The sequence below is a fragment of the Tamandua tetradactyla genome, chromosome 9 (genome assembly GCF_023851605.1).
Source record: "Tamandua tetradactyla isolate mTamTet1 chromosome 9, mTamTet1.pri, whole genome shotgun sequence".
NCBI lineage: Eukaryota > Metazoa > Chordata > Mammalia > Pilosa > Myrmecophagidae > Tamandua > Tamandua tetradactyla.
Genome location: NC_135335.1, coordinates 38,653,954 through 38,674,220, shown reverse-complemented (window position 1 = coordinate 38,674,220; position 20,267 = coordinate 38,653,954). Strand labels below are relative to the sequence as shown.

Sequence of the window (20,267 nt, the reverse complement as noted above, 5' to 3'; positions counted from 1 at the left end):
TTGATTTCCTGAAGAAGTGAGTGCAGTGGGCTTAGCTGTTTACACAGCACAGCCGTTAGAAAATGTTGCATCATAATTAATAACAAAGAAGTGTTTACAAAATCCTGCTGATTGAAAAAATGCCCATTATAAGACAATCTAGCAATGAAACAACACGTTTTGTGTGGCCCCATATACCCATAGTATGTGTGCATGTGCGTGTGTGTATATATAAGATATACAGTGTGTGTATATATATATCCATATTGCCTCCTCACACTTGGAGGTTAGTGGATGTTCTCTGGGTGGTAGGATTTTTCTTCTTTTTCTTTACCTGCATTTTATATGTTTTCTACAGTGACCTTGTATGACTTTTGTAATGTGAAGGACTGTGGGACTTTTACTTTAAATAAACATGCACCGGGGGGAGTTAGAAAGGCTTCCCCATGGCAGAGGAAGCAGCTGTCGAGTTGGCGAAGTCCCAGCACTTGGCGGCATGATGTCATGGGCCGTGTGAGGAGCGAAAGGCGGGGGCCGAGGCATCGTCAGCAGCTGCACATCCTGACTTTGAGAAGAGTGCATTTGCTCTGGAACCCTCCCTGGGCAGGTGGATGGGGCTGCTGAGCAGCGGCCCCTCTCAGGACCTGGGAGAAGATATTGGAATGCCCTCTCGGGGACGGCGACTCCTAATGTGGGAAAATGCATTTGCATCGGCCCACAGGTATGTGTCACAGTGGGGTCTTCAGGGGGGCGCCTGCTGTTCATCATGGGGCCAGTCCTGTTTTAAAATGTCAGATGCAAAGAGCTTGGGTGTCAACACAAGTTTTTTCTGCAGCTGCAGGCCTGGAGGTGTGAATCACTCAGGGAGCCTGGGTGAAGCCCTGCTTTGGAGCGGAACGAGGGGCCCAGGACACAAATGGGAAAAGGGAGGAGAGGCGCAGGGCTGGCGCCCAGATACGCCTTCTCAGGCGAAGCTCACAAGAAGGGGGAGAAGCCCTGGGTGGCCGGGAGGGCAGCAGCAGGTCCACTGAGCCCTCCTGATCTTCTAAGCCAGGTGTCAACAATTTTTTTGCGGTAGTAAATAGTTTAGACTGGGTGGGCCATGTGCTCTCTTTTTTTTTTTTTTTAATTTTTAAAAATTTTTTACATGGGCAGGCACCAGGAATCGAACCCGGGTCCTCTGGCATGGCAGGCAAGCATTCTTGCCTGCTGAGCATGTGCTCTCTTTTGCAGCTACTCAGTTCTGCCCTTGTAGCACAAAAGTGGCCACACATAATATGGAAAACAAACAGGCGTGCTTCAATAAAACCTTATTTTAGACAAGGAAATTTGAATTTCAACTACTTTGCACATGTCATGAAATATTATTCATCTGATGTGCTTTCAACCATTTAAAACTGTAATCACCAGTCTTAGCTCACAGGTCAGGCAAAAATAGGAGGTGGGCAGGATTTGGCCGTTGGACCTGGCCGTACAGTGCCAGTCCTGTTTTAGAATGTCAGATGCAAAGAGCTTGGGTGTCATCACGAGTTTTTTCTGCAGCTGCAGGCCTGGAGGTGTGAATCACTCAGGGAGCCTGGGTGAAGCCCTGCTTCGGAGCGGAACAAGGGGCCCTCAGGGGGCCGGGGCCCCGTGGGACCCCCAGGGCTGGGACTGAAGCGCCATTAAACAAGAGGGCATGTCTGCAGTTCCCAGGGCAAGCGATTCTGGGGCTCTGCTCCCAGGAGCGTCAGAGATCAGCCTGGACAGACGTCTGCTGTTAAAGTCACCTGGTGCTTGTTAAAATTCAACCATCTGGCCTCTATCTCGGGCTGACACAACCCAACTCTCTCAGGGAGGGGTCCAGTCACACGGGTTTTCACAATCACCCCACAGCAAAATCTGAGGACTCTGTTAGCTGTGTGATCGGAGCAAGTGAAAGCACCTCTCTGTGCCGGGGTTTACTCAGAGCCTGACACTCAGTAAGCGCTCCATAAATTGCTCTCTATAATTATTCCCATCATTGGCCTAACACTTGCATTTCCCACTTGGGAGACTTGCAAGTCAGCGCCCTGAGCTTGGGGCCTGGCTCCGATGCTGATTGGCTGTGGGTGAGGCCCTTCCCCTGGTGCCTCAGTTTCCCCACCTGGAAGGAGCGGTGGCTGTGGCCCCGGTGACCTCCAGTGTGGCTGCTGTGGCCCGTGTGCTCCTGCAGGGCGGGGAGCGGGGTGCTGAGGCCCACCTGCCTTACCTTCATTGCTCTCGCCGGGTGGGTGGTAGAAGGAGAGACCCAGGGAGATGATGGCTGCAATTTCCAGGATGATCAGCGTCACATCTTGCAGCGCTTCCCACACGAGCTGCAGGAAAGTTTTTGGCTTCTTTGGAGGTATAAAGTTTTGCCCAAAAATCTGCTTTCTTTTTTCCAGGTCTGGAGCGGTGCCCGGCAAACCTGTGGACAGAGCACAGAGAGTTGGCCTGGAAGGGCCTGGGAATTGTTCTGAGTGGAGGTGTCGGAGAAAGGAGAAGCCGGGAGACCTGCAGGCACCTGGCTCAGGTGCGCTGTACCCAGCACCTCCGTCTGCTTGGGGCTGGGGTGGGCACCCTGCAAAATGCCAGGGACACTATGTAGTGATTTGGACGGTGACCCTAAAAAGAAAGTCTGTGTTCTAACCTCTGGAACCTGTGAACATGACCTTATTTGGAAAAAAGGCTTTTGCTAGTGTAATTAAGTTTCATCCTGGATTATCCAGGTGAGCCCTAAAGCCAATGGCAAGTGTCCTAAGAAGACACAGAAGAGGAGGAGCTGCAGGGAGAAGAGGAGAAGGCTTGTGGAGGGAGGCAGCCACAAGCCAAGGGTTCCCTGGGACTACAAGGCAAGGAAGGATCCTTTCCTAGAGCCTTCAGAGGGAGTAGGGCCCTGCAGACTTCTGGCCTCTAGAACTATGAAACTTTTGTTGTTTCAGCTGCAGGAAACTGATACACACCACCACCTCTGTTTTGCATTTCCACTGGTCTCTACGGTTGAACTTGGCGCAGTGGTTAGGAGCACAGGCCCTAACCCAGCCCCATGCCCTTAACTTTCTGAGCCTCGGTTTCCCCTTCTGCAATGGGGACACCGATTGCCCCTAACCTATAGATAGGGGGGCTGTGATCATTACTTGAGGTCATCCCTGCCATCAACAAGTATTTTCCGAGTCCTTAAAGGAGCCCCCGCCTGAGGTGCTTGAGGTGATGCCTGGCAGGGTGGCGGGTCCTGCAGGGGAGGACGGAGAGGCGCAGTGGGGAGGACCCCTCGCCACGTGGGCCGGGTCACAGCGCACCAGGGCCCACGTCCCACCCACTGGTCATGCCCAGGTAACTCCTGCAGACTCACAGGGCCTGTGTGCGCTCCCCTTGCCCAGTCACCTTCGGAGGCTCCTAATCATTACCATAAAGCCCACGGCCTGCCGCTCCCGGGCCCCTTGCCCTGCCTCCCAGGCTCAGCTTACAGCCTCACCTTTCACCTGGCTTCCTCGCCGCCAAGCCAGGTGAGTCCTTTGCAGGCTGTCGGTGCTCCTCCGGCCACACTTGTGCTCCCCACCGTGCCCCTCGCCTGCCCTCTTTACCTGCCTCTATTTGCCCAACAGGGATGGCTGCCCCACAGCTGGCGTATCCCCCCAGGTGCATTTGGGTCCTAGAGGGGTAGCCTGCTAAGATTAACCTGCCGTCGTCGAAATTCAGGCCATGGGATAGACAGAGAGGGGAACCCCAGTAGGAGCCCCCTTCAGAGGCCAGCTCTCCTCCTGGCTACCCTATGCCACCAGAGTTACTGGATGTGCCATTTTATTTCTCCATAACAAATGTCCTTCACCCGCCCCACCCTTGCACCTGCTGCGGGGCCAGCTCCAGGGTCCTCGCTGCCTCCTCTGAGGAGCCTCCCACCGCCCCAGGCAGAGAACGGCCCCCCTTCACCCCTAACGGAGTGTCACTGCGTCAGCGTTTGTCTGTTCACGGCCCGGGCCTCCCAGCTGGGTCCTGGCTCCTGAGGCAAGGACTGGGTCTGCTTCCTGTCCCCGAGGCCCTGCATTCCAGGCCCCCCAAGCACCCCTCGAATCGTCCAGCCCACCAAATGCAGGTGACACGTTGCTTGTTTTGAGGCGGGCAGGGTGCCATGGCCGAGCCCGCAGCACAGGCCGGGCCACGCGGGTCCTGCCACGAGCTGGGGCTGGGCTGGCTTCACGAGGACAGCGGCGGTGGGGCGGGGGCGGGCACCCCTCATGGCGGGCCTCCAGCCTTTGGCCCCCTCTTGAGAAAGGAGAGTCAGGATGGATCCCCAGGAAAGCACAACTAACAAGCTAGGTTAGAGGACTGGAACATTCTCAGGCTACATTTCTGGGACCCTAGTGGTCTAACATGATATAAAATTTAACATTCTGTCACTGGTTTGTGTGTTCGTTCATTTGCTCGTTGCTTCATTGCTTCTCAAGCTCCTACTGCATGCAGCCCAAGCCCAGGGCTGAGTTGTGGGGACAATGATGCAAAGGGAACAGGCCCAGAAACTCATGGAGTGTGAAAACCTGGGATTCAAATGGCCTGGAGTTCAGGACTCTGAACTCCCATGGGAGGGGAGAGCAGCATTTTCGTCTCTGGGTTCCAGGTGCTGAGCCCCCTCTGGTGCCAACAGAAAGAGCTCCAGACTGAGCCTCTGAGGGCCAGACTGGCGTCACCGGGCAGGGCAGACAGTCCCTGGAGGTCCAGGTGTCCTGCTGTGAAAATGAGGAGGTCCCACGGCGGGTTAGGCCCATTTTATAGATGGAAAGATGGAGGCCTCCCTGAGACCAAGCTGCTGCCTTAGTACAGCCCCTGGGCCCTGAGAACACAGGTCAGCCCTCTTCTAAACCCTTGCAGACATTGCCCTCTGCCCTCCAGTGGGATACCCACACACAGTGGAAGCAAGCACGGCATGGTGTGGCCCCAGGAACTGCAGGGAGGTCCCTTTGCCCTCCTCCCTTTATCCAATTCTAACCACTGGCTGGCGACTGAAATTCCTCCATGTAGGCTGAATGCCTTTAACAAAAAGCTCCAATTCCTTTAGATTTCTTGGGAAAGGAAGCTATCATCAGTTCTGGAATCATGGTGTGAATGAATTTCAGGTTTCCTAGGAGAGGGCTTTTTATTTTATTTTTTTAACTGTTCCTTTTGAAATACTTTCCAACTTATAGGACAATTACAAAAGCAATACAAATCCCATACAGAGAACACCACGACATAACTCTGCCCTCCCAGATACCCAGCCCCACTGATTTTAACATTGTGCTACATTTGCCATGTCATCATTCTATCTTCCCAACAGTTGGCTGACCCATCTATCTTTCTATCTATATCTATTTATACATCTATCTATTGATCTACGTACCATCTATCCATGTCTATTTATCAACCTATTTTCTGAATACTTGAGCGTAGCTTGTATATATCATGCTCCCTGAACACTTAATACTGACATATACAATTCCCAAGAGCAAGGATATTCACTTATTGTGGTGTATGAAGCTGTATGCATTCCAGAAAAACACATTATTGAATTTAAACCATTCCTGTGGGTATATGAACCCACTGTAAATTTCATGAGGCTACTTCAGTTAAGGTGGGACCCACCTCAACAAGGATGAGTTCTAATCTTATTACTGGAGTCCTTTATAAATGGAATGAATTCAGACATGAAAGAGAGAAAGCCACAGGTGGAGCAGCCAGAAGCTGAAGTCAATGGAACCTGGAAGAGAAGGGAGAGGCCAGGAGCTGCCACCATGTGTCTTGCCATGTGACAAATGAAGGACTAAGGATTGCTGGTAGCCAGTCCTCGAATGCCACCATCTTCTAAGGGGAGGCATCGCCTTGATTTGGACTTTCTTTTAGCCCCTAAACTGTAAGCTAATAATTCCTCTTGTTTTAGCCGACCCATTTCATGGGTCAGCAGCCCAGAAAACTAAAATACTTATGCATTCATCTTAAGTGCAGTTATCAAGTTCAAGAACTTTAACATTGATATAAAGTTTACAGTCTACATTTCAGCTTTTTCATATGTCCCAATAATGTCCCTTTGAGTTTCCTCACTTGTTAGATCCCATCCAGGATCATATATTGCCTCAAATTTTCATTGTCTCTTTAGTTGCTTTTTATTACTATTATTATCATGGGAATGTATACACAGCGTACACTTTCCCATCTCAACCACTCCCGAGCCACCATTCAGTGGGAATCTCCTCAAACAGAAACCCTACACCCATTATGCATTAACTCTCCATTCTTCCTGCCCCTGCAGTCTATACTTTAATTTCTGACTCTACGCGGTTGCATATTCTCTAATATTTTCTTTGTATTTACCATGGAGCTAAAATTTAACATCCTAAATTGTAACAAACTCATTTGCTTTCATATCAACTTAATAATATACCCAAGCCATGCTCCTATATCCCTACATTCTCCCACCTTTATGTAGTATTTGACACAAATTACACATTTATGTATTATGAGTCCCAAGCCACTAATTTATCATTACCTTTTTATGCATTTGCCTTTTAGATCCTGTAGGAAGTAAAAGTGGAGTTTTAAACCAAAAATATAATAGTACTGACATTTATATTCACCCCTGTAGTTAGCCTTCCTGGAAATCTTTATTTCTTCATGTGGCTTCAATCTACTGTCTATTGTTCTTTCCTTTCAACCAGCAGAACTCTCTTTAGCATCTCTTGTAGGGCCGGTCTAGTGGTGATGAATTCTATCAGCTTTTGCTTATCTGGGAATGTCTTAATTTCTCCTTCATTTTTGAAGGACAGTTTTGCAGGATATAAAATTCTTGGTTGGCAGCTTTTTGCTGTTAAAACTTTAAATATGTCATCCCACTGCCTTCTTGCCTCCATGGTTTCTGATGAGAAACTGCCACTTCATCTTATTAACGTTCCTTGTAAGAGACATGTTGCTTCTCTCCTGCAGCTTAAGGAATTTCTTCTTTATCTTTGACATTTGACAGTTTGATTATAATGTGTCATCGTACGGATCTATTTGGGTTTATCCTTTTTGGAGTTGGTTGAATGTCTTGGGTGTTCATATTAATGTCATTCATTAAACTTGGGAAATTCTCAGTGTAATTTTCTTGAATATTCTCTCTGCCCCTTTCTTTTCCTCCTAGGATTCCCCCAATGTATATATTGAGATGCCTGATGGTATCCCCCAGTTTCCTCAGGCTCTGTTCAATTTTCTTCATTCTTTTTCCTTTCTGCTCCTCAGACTGGATGATTTCAGTTGTCTTATCTTCAAGTTCACTGATTCTTTCTTCTGCCAGCTCTAATCTGCAGTTGAAATTCTGTAGGAAATTAATTTTAAATTTCTGTTACTGTGGTCTTCAGCTATGTTTGGTTCCTTTTCATAATTTCCATCTCTCTATTGATATTCTCCTTGTGTTCATCTATTGTTTTTTCTGATTTCCTTTAGTTCTTTGTCCATGTTTTCCTTTAGCTCAATGAGCATAGTTAGGATCTTTTTTTTTTTTTCAGCATAAGCAGGTAGCCCCAAAGTTCATCTCTACCCAACTGTGTTGGACACAAACTTTTTTCCCCAGCCCCTAAATCTTTGTCCTTGCCAGTCCCATTCCTCTTCTTGGAATGGCTTTCTCTCTCTTCTTAGACATTTGTGAATCACTGTTGAGAACTGCAAATGGCAGACTCGGGCCATCAGAGAGGTTTTACTTGGTCTGGACAGTTTTAGAACGATGGAAATGTGTTGCAAACATTAAAAAGTCAGGAGATTCCACATGAAAATCCTGATGTGGGGCTCAGCAAGGGAATAACACCATCCTAAGTCACACAGCCTCTGTGGCCAGAATTGGAACTTATCATCAAGAGCTGTTCTGATCCCAAAGCATGGCTCCACCATGACTCCAAGGATGGGTTTCATTTTGAGGAAAGCTCAGGGGGACACTGAGCAGCAGCTCCCATGTTTCCTTGGGGGCAGAGTGAGCCTGTGCCTTGACCGGCCCCAAAGGGCAGGAGCTGGGCACCCAGGGGAAAAGGCACAGCAAGGGGCTTCTGGCTTTAAAAGAGGGAAGGCCTTCCTAACATGAGAGCTGTCTGGCCACGGATTGGACGATCCAGGGAGGAAAGGAGGAGCTGCCCACGGCTTCCCAAAAGTGCTCATGCAGAGGCTGGATGACCATGCTAGGGAAGCAGGGATGGAGTGCCCTGTTACCTGATGCCAGGATGCTCCCATCTCTGAAGGAGGCCTGATCCCTCCCACCACATCCAGCCCCTCTGCAGGTAGAAAAAGTACATTGGGTTGTACTAAATGGTATGCATCCAATCCATTCACTCATTCAATCAATCAATATTTACTGAGCATCTACTATAAGCCAGGCATTATTCTACACATTAGGGATACTGCAATGAGGAAGATGGGGTGTCAAGGAGGGTTTCCTGGTAGATGTGTAATTGGGCCGAGTTTGGAAGAATGACTGGGGGTAGCCAGGTGAAAGGGTGTGGGTGGGGGAGGAGGGTTGGCGAAGGCAAGAGAAACCCCAAAGGGCTTTGAGAAAGGTCAGTGTGATGGAGCATACTTGGTTTGCCTCCAAGAGAGTGGGTATGGTCTCCACATCAAATGTGTCCTTTGTCCCCAGTGGCCAAGAATGTCTGGGAGAGAAGTTGAATTCTTCTGGATGCCATACAAGATGGTCTTTATGCAGGCCTTGGGGATTAGGTGATAGTGGGGTTACCTAACTGAGACTTTGGCTCATGCAACTCATCTTGTTGCCCTCCTCCCCTTGCCTGCCAGGTAGCTCAGTACTGAATTTATGGTTCCCCTCTTGGAGCTACACTGGAGGACTCAATCGCATGTATTGTGGCTGTGAATCTTCATTTTATTTCTCCTCTCTTCCTCCCTCTGGATTTCCTCATTTGAGTAGTTTTAAATCTCTTTTGCATGGTAACTGCTTGTGTTAGCTGCTTTAGAGGTAGTATGTGCATAAATAATCAGGATAAAGGAGGGGCTATCATGGTATCAAAAGGTACAGTGGCTGGAGCAGAGTTCCTTTGTGGGTTAGAGAGCAAAATGAAGGGGACAGAGGAGGCAATGGGGTTACTTCCTGCCATGGCAATTGGGCGTGGGAAGTGGGGCGGCCTGGCTCTTGCCACATGTGAGGCATTGAAATAAAGCACCTCAGGAAAACAGGCTGGGATCTATCAAAATTAAGGCCTCTGGCCTTTGGGGTGGGTGGGTTCAGGGTGGAGATTTCCAGGCCATTCACATGACCTGATCTCTTCTCCCTCTGCTCTGAGACCCCCCAAGGCTGAGCATCCCCGTTTCCAGCAAAGCAACCCGGAGAATTTTTCTACCCCAAAAATGGAGGAACAGAAGCAAACCCGGCACCCACAGAGGCCAGCTGATATTCAGCGGGTATTGTCTGGCTGGGTGAACCAGTCCACTGCCTGAGCAAACCATTTCAAGTAAAAATAACCTCGATAATCATGTCCCCCTGAGTCTCCATCTGCTGCTCAGTGCTGGTGTGAAAACAAAACTGCTTCCCCAGATGCTGGGAGAAGGAGGCCAAGGCTGCAGGGGCAGCGGCGAGGGGGAGGAAGTGACTACAGGGCAGGGCTGTTTGGAGAGGTGGGTGGGCGGGAGCCGGGCTCTGCTTTTTTCAGGGAAAGGGGCTGCTCAGCTAGCACTGGCTGTGCTGGGAGGGAGGGAGTAAGTGGGGGAGAATGGCAGGCTGACCGGAGGTCTCAGAGCTGGATTCAAATCCAAGCTCTGGGGTTCAGAGTTGGGGCCTTGGGCAAATCACTTCCCCTCACTGAGACTCAGGTTCCACCTCTGCGAAGTGGGCATAAGGATCCAAATGTCTTGTAGGATTAACAGAGGGTCAGGAATATGATGTGCGTAAACAGTGCCTGACATGTACGGTCCTTCCAAAATGAGAGCTGCAGTTATTATTACTATCATTCATTGCTACTACTAACTCCCACACTACTACTGCATCTACTGTTACTCTGGACCAGGACTGTGCAGTTTGGCCATGTCTGTCTGCATTGCTTTTCTCTTAGACTGTCAGAACCTGATATCACAGCCCGACCCAGGCCTGAGGACCTTGGATTGAATCCACCTTTACTTGCTGTGTGATCTTGGGTGGGTTGCTCACCCTCTCTGGGTGGGCCTCAGACAGTGTTACTGGAGGGTGAAACAGAGCCAAAGGCCCTGACAGCACTCTGTAAACTGTAACTTCTTCCACTGTGATCACCCCATTACGCAGATGTGTACACTGAGGCACTGGGTCCTCCTGGAGGGGAGGGAGCAAAGCCCAGCAGTCACACCTGCAATTCTCAGGCCCAATCTATTTCAGAGTAGTCTGAATAGTGCGTCTTTCCTGAACAAATGCCTCATAGTGACCCAGCCTATTTAAACCGAAGCGAATCATTGAGTCAGATCCCGGTGACTCTGGGGTGTTAGAAAATTTCAGATGGAACACATGACAAGTGTCTCCCCAGGAAGGCCAAAGCTGGCTTCATGGCTCTACTACATGTAGTTAAAAAACAGAATCAGGGGCCAACTGTGCTCAGCTGGCACCTGGCAGGCAGGCGCGTGGCTCAGCACGCACAGGAGAGGGTGTGCAGGCACACGTGTGCACAATGGAGCGCGGCTGCAGCCGTGGGTGGCCGTGGGCCCAGCGGCGTGTGTGTGAGGCCGTGTGCAGAGCCACGTGCTCCGTACACAGCGGGAGGCCAGGTAGAGTGGGCAGCTTGTGAAGTCCTTCCTGCTGGCATGTTTCAGGAAGTGGTTCAAAATGCAACCGTGAAATGGGATGGATCTGAAGCCATTTCCTTGCTCTGTGTCCTTTAGCAGTTGACTTCCCTCTCTGGGCTTTAATTATTCCCCTCATGTGCAACCCGGGACGAGCAAGGACACCAGCCTTACGCAGCTACCACAAGGGGTACAGGAGGCGACGTGCTTACACACTTCGACCCGTGCCTGGCATCCCCATAAGGGTCTGAGAAATCCCAGCTGCTGTGATTACCTCTGTTGTCATTAAGCTATTCCAAGGCGCTAGCTCCTAAACTTGGGTGCACACTGGAGTCACCCAGGGAGCTTTAAAATATATCAATGCCTGGGTCCCAGCCTGGAGGTCCTGACTGAATTACCCTGGGCTGTGGCTTGGGCTTTGGGATTATTACAAAGCTCCGTGGGTGATTCCAGTGTGCAGCCTGTGTCTGGAGAAGCTGCTCCGGTGTCACCTGGGGACCAGTTAGAAATTCAGGTTTTTGGACCCTGCCCAGACCAATGGAGTCAAGCTCTCTGGGGGTAGGATTGTGCCACCCACATCTTCACAAGCCCCCTGCTGATGACCCCGAGGCACGTTCAGTGGGAAGAGTCACGGCCTTCGGGGAAGAGGCAAAGGAAGGAGCAGAGACTCACCAGGTGCTTCTTGAGCATCACACATCACCTCCTTTGAGCCTCGGCAGCAACCACACGGTGCAGGGGTCACTGCTGAGGCTTTCAGGGGGCAGAGGCTTGTTCAAGGGGTGTGTAGGGGTACAGTGACAGAGCCTGGACCCAGGCCGTCTCTACCTTTCACTTCCTCCTGCAGAGGCCGCCTGCTCCTGCAGAGTTAGTCTTCACCTCTGAGAGCTGCCAACCTTAGGCACAGGACCTCTCTCCAGCTGGCTGGGAAGTTATCACGCACTGTATATGGAAAAGCTGACAGGCCCAGACTGGAGGCCGACACTGATGCGGGGACCCCAGTCCCACCCTCTGCACAACACGTAAACCTGCAACGCAGGGTCCGCACGATAGCGTGTGCTTTTTAGAGCCCCTGGGTCACAGGGGCCAGCACCCAGGGCCATGGTGTATCAGAGACACAGTATTTTCCTGTTTTTGCTCATGGCCACGACCCTGGCCTGCCTCTCTGTGCACACGTGGCCTGGGCATCCCCTGGTCTGCGTACACAGGTGAATGTGGCGTGGCAGGTGGGCTGGCATTCCACGGGCACCCACAGACCCAGCATCCCTCCAACCATCTCGATCCACATGTGCACATGGTTTTTCTAAGGATTTAAAGCCGCCACTGGTCTTTTTCCCACGTCAAGCCGCATTTCAACTCCTTGTTCCACAGTAGGAATTCTTTGATGGGTTGAAATCTCTCAGGTCTTTATTCCAGAATTTCTATATGAGTGCATATAAGCAGGTGTGGGTGGACGTGTGGGGGGCAGTCTGGGATAGGACGGGAAGCTGTGTGCCCAGGGGGGCTCATCTTGGAGTTGTGAAAGTGTCAATTCTCTGCACTAAGGAATGTGTGTGTGTGTGTGTGTGTGTGTGTGTGTGTGTGTGTGTGTCCAGCAGAGCTCAGGGCCCTAAATAGGATTATCAGATAAAGCACAAGATGCCCAATTAAACCTGAATTTCAGATAAACAATAGCTTTTTTTTTTTTTAGTATAAGTTATGCCTTACATGATATTTGGGATTAACATAATAAAAAAATTAGTCATTTGTTTCTTATCTGAAATTCAAATGTAACTGGCTGTCCTGTGCTTTTATTGGCTAAGTCTGGCAACCCTACCCCTAAAAGGTTCCTCAAGTTCCATCCCTCAGTTTCCCCACTGGTGGAGCAGGACAAGCCCTGGGGCCAGCTGGTCTCAGCCTCCCATTCGACAAGTGGGAGAACTGAGGCCTGGAGATGGGGAGGTGGCTTGCCCAAGTTCCAGGGTGCTTTGGCTGCAGGGCCTGAGGTGGATACCCCACAGAGATATAAGGAAGGGATACCCCTAATGAGCAGTGGGATTTAAAAGAACAGACTTACTGCACACCCACAAAACAATGGCCATTCCATATTCTCTCTTCCTTGGTCAATGTAATTTAAGGTTTGATCCAGGCTGCCCAGAGGTGACCCCCTGAGAAGACTTAGTCTTAGCCCTTTGGCATACTGGAGGCCAGAAAAGCCATTTCTCCGTCCTCTGAGTGGGCTGAACAACCAGCCCCTTTGATGAGAGCTCAGCCTGAGGGGTGCTTCCCCATCCCTCCTGCAGGGGGTGCTCCGGAGCCGCTGCCTGCAGCCTCGGAGGATGGGTTTCCAAAGCACACAAGAGTTCCCGTAGTTGGGGCGGCTGGGGTGACATGAAAGGAGGTGCACGGCACCCAGTTAGAATATCCCTTCCTCCCCTTGAACTCAAATGTTACCCACCAGGGAACTGCCGGCAGTGACCTTGAGTGACCTCAGTGAGGCAGGACCAAACCCTCCCACTCTTCCACTCTGCTTGGGACGGCAGACAGGACAGCGCTGGTTGCACATGTATCTGCTTGACTTTGCATTTAACCCTCCCAGCTATTCTGTGAGATGGGGATTAGAAGCCCCATTTTACGGACCAGCAAACTGAGGCTCCAGAGTTGCTCAAAGTCCACACAGCCAAAGCCGAGATCTGAACCCACAGCTTTGAGACTCGGCAGCTGTCCTCTCCCCACGACTGGGCCAGGCCGCCGGCTTCAGCCTCCGGGAAAATCAAAGCCGACCCCCTCTGCCGTTCTCCTTGCTGCTCTTGAGAAAGGCTTTTGCTATAAACAGAGACTTGGCAATGGACAAGAGCTCCTCCCAGGGTTGCCAAACACCTGAAGGGAGAAGGGAAAACTTAGTCACCAAGCTGGGTGTTGCTAAATATTTGTGTTGTCACTGCGGTGTGGGTTCCTCCATTAGCATAAATAAAAGGCTTATATTTTGAAAGAGAGAAAAAATTCCCCGGCCCTTTGAAGACTACACCATTTATAGAGAAACGCATTTCTGTCTTTGGAAAGTGAGTGGGCTAAATAAACTGTGGGACATCCAATCTACAGACTACTATGCAACAGTTAAACACACACACACACACACACACACACAGAAAACACAAGATCCATTTATATGTACGAACATAGAAGGCTCTTCAAGACAAAATGTTGAGTGAAAATAAAAAAGCTAGTTGTGGAACAATATGTATAGTTGGATTCAATCTATGTAAAAAAGGAAACTCTACAAAACAACAGTCGATCTTTTGTATGGGTATATAGATATGTAAAAGTATAGCAAAAGGTCTATAAGGATCTGCTCCAAACTCATGAAAACGATGACCTGTGGAGGGGAAAGGGTAATACATTTGAATGCAGCAGTCAAGGAGACTCCAGCTGTGAGTTGAAGCTGTAATGTAGTTCCCAAAAAGCCACGTTGTTTTAGTCTAATCTTGTGGGGGCAGACCTACCATTGGGTGGGACCTTTTTTTTTTCTTATTTAAAAAAATTCATATTTTGACTAGTGCGTTTCCTAATATAACTTAGGTAGACAGCTTGATTGAACACCATAAGTACTTGGAATCTTGGGTAGGACATGAGATTTTGTTGGCTTGTCCAGAGTGATGCCCCGATGAATACAAAAAAAATAAAATAAAATTTTTGTATTTGTTTTTGGGTGCGACCTTTTGATTAGGTTGTTTCCATGGAGATGTGACCCACCCAATTGTGGGTGGGACCTTTTGATTAGATGGAGCTATGATCCTGCCTATTCAGGGTGGGTCTTAATCTGCTTACTGGAGTCCTATAGGAGAAGGGCTTTTTGGAGAGGACACAGACGTTTGGAGATGCAGACAGAGATGCCCCCGGGAGATGCTAAGCTAAGAAATGAGATCCAGGGCTTGTTCCGGAGATGCTAAGAGAGGACCTATAGGTGCTTAGAGATGGAAGTGATGACCTGGGAGCAAGGACCTGCAGACGCCAGCCTCCTGCCTTCCCAGCTGCCAGGTGTCCCGGCTGCCAGCAGCCTTTCCTCTGAGAAGGGATCCTCTTGTTACTGCCTTAATTTGGACATTTTCATGACCTTAGAATTGTAACTTGGAACTTAATAAATCGCTTTATAAAAGCCAACCCATTTCTGATGTATTCCATTCGGGCAGCTTTAGCAAACTGAAACACTAGCTTTGACTGAAATATTTTAATTTTTAACAAAGACAATGTGTTCATGTTTTACCTGAATAATCCAAAGTTTAATTTAAAAGGGACATCAATATGTCGTGTCAGAAAATACGGGTTATCTTTCTTAGAACCTTTGGATGGGGTGGGCTTGGAGAACAACATTTCCGGGTTAAAATCTTGGCTCCATCCCTTTCTCCCCATGTGTCCTCGAGTGAGTCATCACCTCCTCTGAACCATGGGTGGTGGGGCCCACAAAGAGCCTGGCGGCGGAGAAGCGAATGAGATAACGGGGTGCCAAGCCAGGCCCATGGCAGTGCTCAGTGTCTGACCCCCATCATCGCCTCGGCCTCTCTGAGTTCTCTCCCGGTAAGGGTCCTCTCCTACCCCTGATCCCTTCATTTTTTTTTTTTTAATTGTCATTTTAATCATTAGTAATTCGTTTTTCTCCATGTCTGATTCCCCTGCTGACTCTAAGCTCCGTGAGGGCAGGGATGGCATCTGTCTCCGTCTGATACATAGTAGATGTTCAATAAACATGGGGCCCCTCCCACAAATGCAGAAAGCAGGTGAGGAGGGGACAGTGCTTAACTCCACAGCGAGGCCTCCCCTAAGGGGGGCATTTTCAGGCTGAGGATTGGGTGGGGGGAGGGTGAAGATAATTGAGGTCCTCTCAAGTAACCCCCCTGTAGCCTCCTCAGTGCCCCCCTGAGTCCTTGGAGGAGTGGAGGAGCCTCCAGCCAGAGCCCCAGGGCTGTGAAGGACTTGTGGGGGAGATATGGGCCCTGGGACACCCTCACACTTTCCGTGTGAGTGCCTGAAGTTACTACTTGGGGGAAAGGCTGTGGGTGAAATCAGATATCGTAAATAAATGCCCGGAAAGCAGAGGCCTTCATTTCCATGCAGTGCCATCTCCTCGCCCTTAAAAAAGCTTCTGCAAGGACAGGAGGCATTTCCGAGAAACAGATTCTCCCTGAGGATGAAAGAATTTCGGGGTGGGGTGGGGTGATGGTGTGATAATTAGGAACCAAATCAGAAGCCCCAAGAAGACCTCAGAGAACTGCCTGTATTTCCACGTTTAGGAAGCACGCCGCATGCATTATCATGTCGGAGCCTCTACAAGGCATTTACTACAGAAGAGGAACCCGGGGTTCAGGAGGCCGAGGAACAGACCCCACATCCGCACAGCCAAACTTCAAACCAATGAAAATGCTCACAGTCTCATTTCATTGGCTTCTCATGGTTTCCCTGTGACCCCACTTTGCTACCCCCTTTTTACAGTGGGTAAACTGAGGCTCAGAGCTGTGAAAAATCTGTCTCCCAGATTTCAACTCTGGGTCTGATTCTTGAGTACAAATCCTACCCACTGCATCACCGTCCACCCCCCTAGGACTCAAACCCGGTTTCCTCTCACTGTAGATAACCTGTGCAAGCTCTTCCTACTAAGCGACCCTCACGAAAGAGGCCGGAAAGAGATTATGGGTGGGGAAACTGAGGCACAGAGTGAGGGAAGGAGGAGGGAAGAGAGAAGGAAGGAGGGTGAAGGGAGGGAGGAGGAGGTGAGGGGAAGGAGGGAAGGAAGGGACAGAGAGGAAAAAGGGAGAAGGGAGGAAGGAGGAAGAATCTTCTGTAAAAAGAAGAGTGATTTGAGCATCTGCGAAGAAGCTCCTGTGAGCTTCCCGTTGAGACTAGCGCTGGCCAACTCCAGAAGGTTCCGTCAGACAGTGACTGAGGCCCCTACATATTACGCTGTTCCAGAACCTCTGAGTTAAAAAAATAATTCTTTAACGAATTTAGTTCCAGGCAAAAAGAAAAAGAGTCTGCTCCACCTGGAAAAATGAATTTACTTTTTTCCCCGGTCAGAAAACCACAATTGCGCCATTCCTCAAATTTTCCTTTTTCTATTGGCTGACCTGGCATTTGGGGGCAATAGCAGACATGTCCAATCCCCAAATTTATGTTAACCCTTCTGGTTAAACCATTCTCCCAACCCTAATGTAGTGTATACTCTGTGCCAGGTTCTGGGGGAAGGGCTATTATATGCCTCAATTCATTTCATCTTTGAAATGCCTCTGTTTGGAAGGTATCGTCCCATTTTACAGAGCAGGAAACCAAGGTTAGTAACTTCCCCAGGTCCCACACCTAGTAAGGGCAAAGCTGGAGATGAACCCAGGGCAGTTGGCTCGAGTTCTGTTTTTAATATTACTGTGTGTGACCTCATTCATTCATTCACTCACTCATTAATTCATTCATTATACTGTGATTGTCATTTCCCTCTGCCATTCCCTCCACAAGCACTGGGGGTGAGCAGAGGTAACTCTTGCCACTGACTTTTTTTTTTTTTTTTTACTATTATTATTACTTTTATTTTTTTTCTCTATATTAACATTCTATATCTTTTTCTGTTGTGTTGCTAGTTCTTCTAAACCGATGCAAATGTACTAAGAAACGATGATCATGCATCTATGTGATGATGTTAAGAATTACTGATTGCATATGTAGAATGGTATGATTTCTAAATGTTGCCACCGACTCTTGATTCTCCACGTCAACTTAGAGGCCTGACTATATAATGCTGTCACCAAGTGAGGTCTCAAAATCTTTGGCGCGCAAATGGGACATGCACAAATAAAATATCACTTAATTTTGACACTCTGGGCTTTGAATCAAATGGTCACAAGATCCAACAATGAACCGTGGTCCTCAGGATTACCACCTGCCAGCTGTGTGATCTGAGGCAACTCACTCACCCTCTCTGGGCCTCTCTAGTTAAAGGAGAGAGCCCCCAACTTCAGCTACATAATGGTGATGAGGCCTTCTCTGCATACTATGACCAAGGAAACTGAGGCTTAGAAAGGTGAAGCTACTTATCCAAGCTCACACAGCCAATCACTGGCAAGGTTGGACATCCCAGGTCAGTGCTTTTTGTGTGCAGGCGGCTATTGCCTATCCATCTCGGGAACTGTGAAGCATTTGAAACATATATCCTTTACGTCGATCTGAAGGTGTACTGGTTTGTTTTGTAATTTAAATGTTATGTACATCTTCCCAGTAATTTGGCAAGGTCCCGCTTCACAGCTGCTCATGCAACAGAGTGGGATCAACACTTCCCCATTTCGTTTCTTGTGCCAGGCACTGTGCTGGTTTGAAATTGTCATGTACTCCAAAAAACCCTATTCTTCTAATCCTGAATCAATATTGTAGGGTGGCACCCTTTGATTACACTGTTTCCACAGAGATATAATACACTCAGTTGTGGGTGTGATCTTTTGATAAGATGGAGATGTGACGCCACCCATTTAAGGTGTGTTTGATTAGTTTACTGGAGACTTTTAAAAGGGAAAACATTTTGGAGAGAGTTCAGAGCTGACAGGGCCAACACGAGACCCAGACATTTGGAGATGCAGAAAGAAATCACCCCTGGGGAAGCTGTTTGAAACCAGAAGCCAGGACCAGCAGATGCCAGCCCCGTGCCTGCCCAGCTGACAGAGGTGTTCTGAACCCGTTGGCCTTTTTTGAGTCAAGGTGTCTTTCCCTGGATGCCTTAGTTTGCACATTTTATGGCCTTAGAGCTGTAAACTTGCAATGCAGTAAATGCCCTTTTAAAAAGCCATTACATTTCTAATGTATTGCAGCATTAACAAACCAAAACAACCCCCACTCCTGCCTGGCACCTTTAGTGGTGGGGAGTGTGGGTTGGATACAGACTCTCCAAGGCTTATGCCTAACGAGAGACCCAAGGACCACTGGGGAAACTTATTCTGTTCATCCACTGGGAAAGATGTTGTCATCGCCCAACTGGCATTAATTTGTGGCAAAACCTGCTTCAGTCTCTATCGAGAAACCTGCTGCATGTTCTCTCTCTCTCTCTTTTTTTTTTAACATGGGCAGGCACTGTGCAAAATCGAACCTGGGTCTCCGGCATGGCAGGCAAAAACTCTGCCTGCTCAGCACCATGGCCCGCCCTATATGTTCTCTTTAAGTGTCATTTAGAAGTGTGTTGTTTGGGGGAGAGTCTGCTTCTTTTAGCAAACTGTGCTTGACGTTTTGCTGTCTCTGAACACCTTAGAAGGGTGTACGTTTGGTTTCAGGAATCCGGTTCCTGCCATGCCTTGGGGCCCACACCTCTGTGGCAAGGCCTGTGTCCTCTTGGAGAAGGGACAATTACTCTGCTGATGAGCTATGCCACTTCTCTTGCCAACTTGAAAAACGGATGCTGGAAGTCTGCAGGCTTCCTTGCTAATTGGAAAGAGACTCAAAACATGCCTTCTCTCTCTCTCGAGTTGTTAACCTGACACTCTGCAGAAGGAGAATGGTCACTAGCCTGGCCCCCAGAGAAACTAGAGACAGCTCTGAGGCTGCCTCATGCCCTCGCTGGTTGGCCTGTGAGTTCTGTGAATTCCTGTAATCTAGAACAGAGCCTAGCACATAGTAGGTGGTTAATAAAATTTGGAACTGAATGAATGGCTGGCAGGATATAGATCCCACAGTAAGAGAAAAGCATGTTCTTTGAGATCTTCACCAAATAATAAAACTGCAATCCACCATGAATAGTCGGGCTTATCAAGAAAGTTATTAAATGTACCCTGAGAATATTATTCCTAAGAATGAATGCTTTTATGCTAATAGGAATGAACAGATAATAATAATGGGTGATTGCCTAAAGAAAAGAGTTCTCGTTTTTGGGGGGTGAAAGGCTGACAGAAGGAAATGTTTATGGTTCTGAACTAGTCCTCAGATGCTTGAGTCCTTGAACTTAAATTAACTTCAAGGACTCCCTGCTCAAACCTGTGAGCTCTTTTATTCTTATCCTCAGGAGTGACTCAGTCTGAAGGTCCCCACTGCTACCCTGAGGTACAGGGGGAACAAGTAAGTTTTATCTTGCAAGTCACATGTGACTGATTAGTAGGGCCCCCCTGGAGTTGAGCTGAGAAGGAGTTTGAGCATTTGGATCGATTAGTGATGTCTGCCACAGATGTGGGTTAAGAAAGTGTGGGAGGATATTTTAGGTGTTTGCTATGTCTCTCATTCTGTCTTCTCTCTTTTTTGAACTCTGGGCCAGGATTTCATGGTGCTCACAAGGCACACCACTTGCTTATTTTGCTCACATTTCCAACTCAGCAAGTTCAAGACCAAATTCAATGTTTCTTTCAATTCTATTCCTCTTTCAGATTATATTGATCAGCCTCCTTGTTGTTTCTTGGATCTGACCTTTCTTCTTTCCCTTGAGGTCATCATCTGAATTTGGGCTGTCTGAATTTCTCACTTGCTTCTTCCTGGCTCCTTAGTAGGTGTCCCTCTTCCCAGCCATGTCACTTCTCACCCACGATATTATGCTTTTCATCTCCCTTAAATGACCCTCA

At 48.7% G+C, this 20,267-nt stretch overlaps 1 protein-coding gene across 8 annotated transcripts in view; it reads right to left on the bottom strand.

The window, feature by feature from the left end:
- ATP2B2 (ATPase plasma membrane Ca2+ transporting 2) overlaps positions 1–20,267 on the bottom strand; it is a 368,890-nt gene that overhangs the window by 84,700 nt on the left and 263,923 nt on the right. For all 8 annotated transcript variants that reach the window (XR_013157774.1, XM_077116558.1, XM_077116561.1 and 5 more), the window contains one exon: positions 2,210–2,407. Coding sequence is in view for 7 of the 8 variants with exons in the window: in XM_077116558.1 (XP_076972673.1) it covers positions 2,210–2,407 (198 nt within the window). In the remaining variant the exon portion in view is untranslated. The remainder of the gene's footprint in view (positions 1–2,209; positions 2,408–20,267) is intronic.